Genomic DNA, 9,712 nt, shown 5'->3' with positions numbered 1-9,712 from the left:
TCATAAGGCATTTCTAATTTCCTAATAAATGCCTTTAATATTCTAGTATTTTTAAACAATTTCTTCTAAAGACGATTGTGTCTAGATATTGTACTTATACATCTCAAATATAGCAGAGTGCTCACAAAAGAACTAAATTCAGCAATTTTTTTGCTTGACTGCAAAAGTGGGGATTAAACATTTAACGACTGTGCCAGGTGAGGGATAACGGACTACAACATTTTTGAAACCAGCTAAGCTATCTAAACCCAGCTGGTGCCAGACAGACGAGTTTGTCTGCTCAGCTGGGGAACGCACTCCTTCCAACATTTTGTGTTTTCATAACTTTGCCATTTTCCCTCTGTCCCTACCCTGGTGTTGTAGGTCTGAGCACTGAGTCAGAGGGTCTCCATTCCTGATGTCCTGCCTTCTCGTTCTCCTGCACAAACACAAATATGAACATATTCATAAGTTAGCAGAACATTGCATGTGTGTCTGAAACTAAAAACTTGTGGAGACTTTGAGCGCTTGCCCAGGTGTGAATACGACTGATTTTGCATTTTGCCAGTGAAAACAGATAAGAGGCAGGCAGGCTGCAGCTTAGTGGAAAGGCTTTAATTATAGGGTGTGTATGAGAGAGGAATTCAAAATTAATCCATCACTTCAGCCTGTCTTCAATGGGCTGCAGATGCTGAAGTCTGTAGTTTGGTGAGAAACTTCCCTCAGGGTATTTTTCTATAAACAACAGGTGAAGCACCTATGGAGACAGCAAAGCGAACAGCCTACTTCTTTCACGTTGTCACAACGAAGGTTTTGGGCCTTAGAGTTTGCTTTGATTGGCTTATTTCTGATTGCGGACTGTTGGAATGCAGTGAAAGATGAGAACTGGAGCCTTTGCAGCTGGGATTTGAGGGTTATGCCCAGTAAAGTGGAAGGCTGTGCTCAAACAAAACTAAAATGAAATCTTCTCTTACACTTCCAACATTTCTTTACCTATTTTTCTCAATATAATTAGTATGGGATGTCATTAAACAATGTGGGGTTTATCTGCGACTTTCTAATAACAACACAATTGGTTCCCCTACACTGAATTTTGGACATTTTTAATCTGAACTGTGCTTTGGTAACAGTTTTTAGTTACAGTCTTATACAACTATGAGTGTTTTTCAAAAAATGTTAAATGGACATCTGCTTCGTGGATGTCCCATTAAGCTGTCAGCACATTCTGATCCAGGTCCAGCCGAGGTAATGGGAATCCACTGGCTTTAGTATCCGTACAAACATAGTGGGAGACATTAAGTGCCTCCATCTGTACAATATCCACAACATGTACAGCATGTTAATGGAATTAGAAAAAAACTTTTGGTGGCTCAAGTTTAAAACTGTGTTTTTTGACTTGAAACTGTCAGCATTTCTGAAGAGATGTCAAAACTCACTCCAACTAGACGCTTCTCAGAATTATGAAAAACAAAAATGCCACCCTAAATGCAAGTTCTTAAGCTAATTTGGCAACCAGCGACCTTTAAGGCGGCGGTCACAATTTTAGTATGTCAAGGCCCTACGTATAGAACAAGGATGAGTTGAGATATAAAAGGATTCCCCCTTAGAATGAGAATTTTCTTAACGCAAGTATTTTTTTTGTTTATGTTTATTTGCTGGCCATGTGGGGTATAACTCGTCTAACTTGTAACTTTCAGAATGTGAGTAAATACCTTTTAGCCATGGGAAAATATCTGGAACATTCTGTGCCGTCCCATGCACAGTAAGGATCCCTTGCAAGGCAGCATTCAGCGCAGGCCTTCCCATAAACTTCACACCGATGTAGAGGCATCTGAGACACGCCGATGTCAGATCCCAGGTAAAGCTGTTGCTGTTAAGCGAAAATGAAGAGCAGTCGGTTATTTTATCTCTGAGCTCTCTGTCCTTGACTAGGGTTTCAACTTTGGGTACAAACAGTTTTTTTTTTCCGTAACACATCTCTGCTCCGGTCTTAGCAAACAGTCCGTAACCGTAAAAGCACTAAGCTAGGCCTACCTGCAAATTATCCAGCTCATCTTTCAACTCCTTGTCATTTAAGATGACAAGTTAACAGTCACTAAAAAAAACAGCAATTGAGGTCTTTGTGTGAGGACACAGTTGTTTATCTCAAAATGCTTCAATAGTGTCTTTGTTCCGTCTCTCTGCCGTTAAGTAAGGTGTACCACTACTGTGGAGCCAAAAAATAGATCGCGGGCAGGTTTTCAGACGTGTACATGTTGTGTATAAACAGTAGGTCCATTTACAGAGTTTCTCTGTGGCCATAAATCCCACAAGATTAAGTTCGACTTCAATGTTTTGGATGATGGAGACCCGTGCAAAGCAGGCAAGAATGGAAAAGTCCAAACCTGTTTGGTTGAAAGTTCCATGGCCCTGATGGCAGCTGGTTCCTAAAAGGAAATAAATACAGTTGACAAATTCTTGCAAAAAGTTGCAAAACCTTTGTTGTAAAAGAGTCACTTACTCTAAAGACAACCATCTCCTCCAATAGGACTTCCTCTAAGTCATGCCAGGAGGTTCGAGGGATACACACCACCTTCAGAACGGTTCCCATGTCTAGGAGACAATAAAAGACGCGCCCATGATATTTTATACAAAACTCAGAGTTAATGTTTGTTCTTACAATAGATACCTGTGCCTATGAACATGACATCGTACTGGCCATCTTCTGCTTCAACCTTATCAACCACTATCTGGGTGAACTGGTAGTCCACATCTGTTCTGACAATGATGGGTCGATGGTTAATTGGGTAGACTGGATTGAACATGGCTGGGTGACTTCTGGCAAAAGTGACTACTTCATCTGGAAGATCTTTGGTCGTATCAAATCCACCAAATGTCTTGCTTGGACACTGGAAAGAAAAGGGTCACATTTGATAACTTTTTTTAAGAAAATGTACAAAGCATAAACTAACAGGTATTATTGCAGGCATGTGATCAAGTAAAGAGTATTCTGACTCACTGTGCCAGGCCGTGGATAGGGAACACGACCCTGGAAGGGAACCCACTGATAATTTGGTCCATCCCTGTGAGCGTACGGACCCAGAAATGCTCTCCTGATGTCTGTCATGCTGTACATGCACACTGCTGAACCTTTAAAGATGTTGCTGATGAGAAAAAAAGTAAAAAGTAATGTAGAATTTTAAAAGAGCTTGCAATTTACAATCACAGAAAGGATTTCTAAATCTACCTTGATCTTACCTTGATGTTGTAAATACTCCATAGATAAGTGGACTCTTGGGATCCTTTGTTCCCATGACAAAAACATCCTCTATAAGCCGAATGAAGGATAAATACATTAAAAACAATATGTGAAAATAATATATATATATATATATATACAGTATATCTTCACATACATATTCAGGAATTTCAACGAAAAGACATGAGTGGCTTACGTAGTTCATCAAAGTGCGTGTCTATCCCATTACTGCCGGGTACGGAACAAATAAGTCGAGCTTTTAAGAAGGTAGTCCACTTATTAACCAGACTTCTGTGGCCTCCCAGGTCATTCTGTCAGATGGAGAACATGTAGAACATCAGCATCAGAGTATCAGCTTTCAGTACAAAATGACGAAAGACTAAAGGGTCTTTTTTTATTATGTGATAGCATTATCTTTAAAGAGAACGTTTACATCCTCTCTTTGACCAGATGTTTGGGATTAACATGAGGAAAAAGGCAGAAAAATATAGACAAACATCCTTATGGTAAGTATAATCATATTAAAGCATAATAGTCAGCATTGACTGATTGTTATCCTTTTAGTTTCAAACACAACATTAAATAGTTAAAAAAAAAGATAAACTTAAAAAGTGATAACTTTCTTAAAAAAGTAGAGGATAGAAGAAAAATCTTATCAATTTCCACCCTGCAATCTTACTATATCTTATGCATACATTTTTACACATTAAACATGTCATATTCACAGATGTTCTAACATACAGTTAGTTGTGTTTGATGTATTTTTTTCAGTAAATATTCTTCCTTCCTTTATTAGTAGCATTATTATTAGCATGTCGTATTATATCTCTAATCTTTAGTAATTTTATTCATAGAATAAAAATGCTAGTGTGTTCCTAATATACTAATAGTATGACTTATTCTTATTGCTCATTTTTGTAATATGAATAGTGGCTTTAGGTAGCTATTTCCTTAATACCATAGGTGAAGTAGGGCAGTAATATTGCACCATATGATATATGTACGTAATATTGTAATTGTAAATACATAAATAACCTTGCCTAGTACCCTATTTTTCATTATACCTTTTGTAAAATGTTTAATTTGGGTTTTCTAACTTAACTTAAGGTCCATTACAATATCTTGGAATTTATTTGGATTTACTGAATATTCCATAGTATAAGTTGCACCGGAGTATAAGTCACAGGAGCCAAAAAAAAGCAAAATAAAGAAGAAAAAAATTATGTTTAAGTCGAGTATGAGTCACACCCCTGGCCAAACTATGAAAAAAAAATTGTAAATTATTCTGTTATCTGTGTGTCCTTAATCATCTATTTCACCTTCATGTTGATCTTTTGATTGAGTGTAAAAAGCTTTATGCATTGTTTTGTCAAGATTATTTATTTATTTATTGATAGTTTGGTCATTACCACATGTTTATGTTCTCTCCTGCACAGAAACATCTATGTCATCAGCAAAAATACATAATTTTAATATTGACCTATGTCTTGAAATTTGTTTGGTCAGGATCTGTGACTCATTTTTCTTTTTCTTTTTTTCTTCATATATGTAAACATTTCTTAATAACCCAGTCCTTCTATTTTGGTTTCTTGTATATCATCTTTGGTCATTTCCTGTTCAGAACACTTGATTCTTTCCCTCTTGCTCTAAATGTTCTCCGTTTTGTCTTTTCTAGTTGATTGATTACACCTGGTTTCTGTCCGTCATCACAGCTGTTTCTGGTTGTTCATTAGTTCTTCTCATTGGAAGTCTGGCTTCAGATGTCTCCTGTTGAATTCTCATCCTTCTCTTTGACAGATTCCCTGCCATGCTTTCACTCGCTTCTCATTAACTCATTGTGCTTTTCCTTTAGTGTTTATATAGTGTTTTGCTTTTTGACAAGGTTATGCTACATCAGAAGAGCTCAGAGTTAACATTAATTTAAAAAGAGATGTAATTTTTCTCAATTTTAGCAGGGCTGTTTGTCTTTCTGGAAAGTAGGATTTGGGTTTTTTTTTTTTTTACTTTTAAATAGGAATAAACCTGGGGAATAAATAAAAACTGCAAAGCTGGATATTCCACTATTGTTTAAACTGATAATGTCACATTGCTTTTTACATTTGCTTAGAACATCTAATCAATACTTTAAAAAAAAAAGCAATTAAACACAAAGGTGAATCAAAACAAAATTTGGGTGTTCATTTTGGGCCCCAAAACTCAAGTTTTTGCTTGATTTTTTTTTTTTCTCTCTTCTTTTAACCCTTAAATTGTGTTTGGGTCAAACTTGACCAATTTTTACACTAGAAAATGGATCAGTTTTGACCCAAAGACAATATACGGGTTAATGATTTTGCCATGATGTGTCTCTGTAAATCATGGCAAAAAAAAAATCTAGAAACAGTTTTACAAAGTGAGGGCTCATAAAATAAATATATAAACCAACAAAATGGTTCCTGAGTGCAGCTGAGACTGCAGCTCGCTGCTCTCCCGGGGGATAGGTCAAATGCAGAAAAAATACTTCACCACATTCATTTTGGTGGTACAATAATGGGACTTTGACTTTAAAAAATGCCTTCCATTTGCAGTGATTTATTATAGTAAATTAAAGCATGTTCCGATTTGCAAAGGCTCTAATTATATCCATATTTTCCATTATAAGTTACTTTTACTTTGAAGATGACAAAGTTTTACATTTTCTGGATATGCACAATACTATAAAGAAAGTAAATTATAATAGTCAAAATAATTTAAATATTGACATCCAGTTTGCATTTAAAACTTTGACGTAAACCTCTTTTGGAGCCAGGGGCGTGGCAGATCTAGTAAAAGTCAAATCCTGGCATGGAGGGTAGTGCTGCTGAATTAATGCAAACTTTCCTCTAAGCTCCTGGTGACATTTAACATCTCTCTCAGGTCCTGCCTTTGAAAGCTTTTGTTGCATATGCAGAAAACCTGACAATTCTTCAGGCTAAAAATAAACAGGCAAAAATGAGAAATGACATCTTCTAAAAGCATTGATTAGGAAAGAGTTCAGACAGCTTAGCCAATAAAAAAACAGTAATATTACAATGAGAGTGAATGTGTTTATCCTGTTGTGTGGGCCTTAAAGTTCCTTATTTATGGGGCCAGCTTGTCTGTGTATTTACTTACTTTGCAGAGCTGTCCAATGCGAGCATACACTGCTTTTCCAGCATGTTCTCCCTCCATCGCATTCTCTCTGAAGAACAGGTAAATTTTGTCATCCTCTGGATTGTCATTTTCTGGAATCAGATGTATCCCCAAGAACCTGGGATCTGAAAGAGATGCATACATTTGCTGTTTTCACATTATGTAACTATTATTTACAGTGTAAAAACATCCCCCGCCTAGAAATAAGTCAAATGTTCTGAAAAAATATTTTTTTAAATTTTAAATTAGCAAAAAATAAATATAAATTTGCCAATGGGATAAGAAAAAAGAATCTCTTACAAAGAATTTGTATTCTTCTTTCTTAAACCAAGATTATTTTAAGATTTATTTTCTTTAAACAAGGGTCTTTTTTTTTTTACTTTCTACAGATTCTGTTTTTGCAGAGTAAAATTTTGTAAGTTCATTTCAAAATACAAGCATATAAATTATACTCTGCATGTTTATGACCCTTGGAGCAATTCCATTTTTTTATCTCTGAGATTTTGTAAATATTTGATACAATTATTTATTTTTTGAACTGTAAATACTTATCTTGACTAATTTCAATCTGTAATGCTAAAATGTCCCCATTGCAGGACGAATACAGGGTTATCTTATCTTTTAAACATTTTACAAAGTATAAATATCCCTTACTTTTAAACAATGAGAGATTCTATAGAATTATTTGTCAATTAACTCAACTTCAACAAATCTATAGGTTGTAACTTCCACATTTTAAACCTAAAATGGGGTTTTACAGCATGGAGTCCACACAGACATGCAAAAAGACAATATCTGCCTGAAGCTGAGGTACTATCGACTACAATCACAGGAAGGTTTAAAGTAGGGCTTGGTTATTATAATTGAATAATCAGTTTGAATCGATCTAAGTTTATAGATCAATAATAAATCTTTAAAAGTAGAGATTGATCTAACGCGTAATGCTGTAGTCTGCTAGCTTGATGCTAACGTATACTGGAATTTCCCATAGGACATCTACTGCTAATGTTCGGTTGATCCAAACATGCATAAATGACTAAATTAATTTCTTTATATACTCATAGGAAGGCGTTTTCTAAACTCTATTAAAGACATGTTTTTAAAGGAACCATTTGTGGTCTAAAACGCTTTTTTTGCTCTTTCTTCTTCTTCTTCTGGAATGAGGTGTAATGCAATAACATGATTGCCACCTAGTGGCCAAACTGAAACGTCCTCCAACAGAGGCAGAGCTCTCTGTTTGAGAATCCATGTAACACTGTATAACATTAACAACCTCATAATTTCACCCAAAAACTGTGAACTGTACCAGATTAATATGAATATATTCAAAACATATATAGATTGTCAATGTATTTCTAAACAAAAGTGTCTAAATGTGTAAACTCAAAATCAAATTGAATTAAGTGGATTGAAAGAATTGGGGAAAAAAACGGAATTAAATTGATCAAGGCTCTGGTGAATCGAATCAAAATGATTCTGGAAAATATTTTTTTAAACATTACTACATTTAAATCTAAAACTACATCTGTATCTATTGATAGATTCATATTTTGTAAGATAAAATGGTTGCTAAACTCCAGGATCTCCTTCATACTCACCGTTTAGCCACCTGGAGTCATGTTGTTCTGTCCTGATTGGATGATGCTTGCCAAGAGTTCGGAAAATGGCAAAGTCCCGCCCCATGAAGTCAGCTGCTGTGCCAGCATACAGCTCTCCATCTGAATGGGAGAGAAATGATTGGTGCTTGCATAGTAACTTGAAATAAGATCGCCCTTTTTTTCCCCTCATCAGTTCTTGTGGATCAGTGTAATGAATTGAGTGGAGGCTTAGCAGTACAGGTAGAGTGGCGCTCCAGATAGAACACAGACAGAGCCAGATGTAAGGAACATTAGGAGTGTGAAATTGACATTAACAGAAGTCAGAGCTGGAAGGAGGAGGGGGGCAAGGAAAGGATGAACGGATGGTGGGACAGATGAGCGGGGACAGGACAGAGGTGTGAGGCAAAGGGGAGTACATTCTAATGTTGGTGAGAAAGGAGAAAAAAAGACGGAAGAAGCGGGGGGTGATGGGCTGGAAAATGGCCATCTGCTTGGTTGCGCTGTGGTATAACAGAGTGTGGCTGGTGATAATTGGGGGTGGAGAGTAACCCCATGCCCAGTTTCTACTGGTTTATTTGTGAAAAAGGACGTTAGAGCAATCAAAAGGGGTTAAAATAAAGTTTACAGTCTTTTCAATGAGTGGTTATCGGTGTGCAAAGATGAAGTGGGTCCACGTTTAATGAATGACATGAAAGCTTCTTGCTTTTACCCTTTTGAGGTTACACCCTGTACATGGGCGGCAATGAAAGAGTCAGCAACTACGTTCTAAAACTTACCAATTAGCATGGATGCAGTGAGCAACTTGGGATCATAGGGACTCTTCCCTCTGCCATTTTCCACATGGGGCTCAAGTCTGAACACACCATCCTATAAAAAATAAAAAATAAAACAGACTATTAGATAGGGTGGTGTGTTTATTTTCTTGGCAAGAAAGATATCAAGCATCGTCTCAGTGGAGCTTTCTCTTGGGAGCAAATTTGGCTGTCAGCACTTCATGACGTCCAAATGACTGATATTACAGAATGTTATAAAAATAAGCAGCCATTTTACTTTTAGTCTAAAAACTATTTTTTTAAATATTTCACACTGACTCCCTCTTTTGTCAAATATATAAACATTACAAACCGTATGATTTTGATCAAATTTATTAAAACTACAATCATATGTTGAAACTGTAACTTTACCATTTAAGCAAAAAATGTTTTGACCAACAGAACTGCAGCCCAGGGCTGGAAAACATAAATATGAGACATGACAATAATAAATGTAATCTGGCTCTGTGACCTTGACACAGGAGAAATTGCATCAGCAGTTTATGACTCAAGCAAAGTACAGGCTTTTTTTTTCCAGGGACATTTTCTCTCTCTAATTGTCTGTAAATAGCTGTCTAATGAATGGGGAAAGTCACATTTATTGGCCTGACATTTGAAGGAGAAGCGAACAATTTCCATCTCATATTGTCACACCCAACCATGCACACTATTTCCATGTGTGATGATGCAAAACTCTGCATGTGTCTGACTTTCAACCTCTTTTGGGTGAATGATTTTTATGTTTATTACACTGAAAATTCAGTAATCCAAATCTAAACGCCATCATACACAAATTTTGAAAGATGTGCTCCATTCCATTTTAACACTATAATTAAGGATGTCCCAATCAGATTTTTTGGGGCCTCATTCATGTGATTTTCAGTATCTGCCAATACCGATCAACAGATTATCAACAGATTCAAGTTTTTCCTTAATTT

The 9,712-nt window shown here is 36.3% G+C and overlaps 1 protein-coding gene across 1 annotated transcript in view; it reads right to left on the bottom strand.

The window, feature by feature from the left end:
- The window catches only part of sema3ab (sema domain, immunoglobulin domain (Ig), short basic domain, secreted, (semaphorin) 3Ab), a 28,336-nt gene that overhangs the window by 4,139 nt on the left and 14,485 nt on the right, over positions 1 to 9,712 (bottom strand). Inside the window, exons 5-15 of the mRNA XM_024281907.2 lie at positions 8,739 to 8,829; positions 7,963 to 8,082; positions 6,347 to 6,489; positions 3,414 to 3,528; positions 3,217 to 3,286; positions 2,978 to 3,122; positions 2,648 to 2,867; positions 2,480 to 2,571; positions 2,364 to 2,405; positions 1,692 to 1,849; positions 351 to 418 (exon numbers count right to left, since the gene is read on the bottom strand). Coding sequence (XP_024137675.1) covers positions 351 to 418; positions 1,692 to 1,849; positions 2,364 to 2,405; positions 2,480 to 2,571; positions 2,648 to 2,867; positions 2,978 to 3,122; positions 3,217 to 3,286; positions 3,414 to 3,528; positions 6,347 to 6,489; positions 7,963 to 8,082; positions 8,739 to 8,829 — 1,264 coding nt within the window. The remainder of the gene's footprint in view (positions 1 to 350; positions 419 to 1,691; positions 1,850 to 2,363; positions 2,406 to 2,479; positions 2,572 to 2,647; positions 2,868 to 2,977; positions 3,123 to 3,216; positions 3,287 to 3,413; positions 3,529 to 6,346; positions 6,490 to 7,962; positions 8,083 to 8,738; positions 8,830 to 9,712) is intronic.

Source organism: Oryzias melastigma, linkage group LG6 (assembly GCF_002922805.2).
Source record: "Oryzias melastigma strain HK-1 linkage group LG6, ASM292280v2, whole genome shotgun sequence".
NCBI lineage: Eukaryota > Metazoa > Chordata > Actinopteri > Beloniformes > Adrianichthyidae > Oryzias > Oryzias melastigma.
The sequence above is the reverse complement of the archived record's forward strand: the minus strand, read 5'-3'. Positions and strand labels throughout refer to the sequence as shown.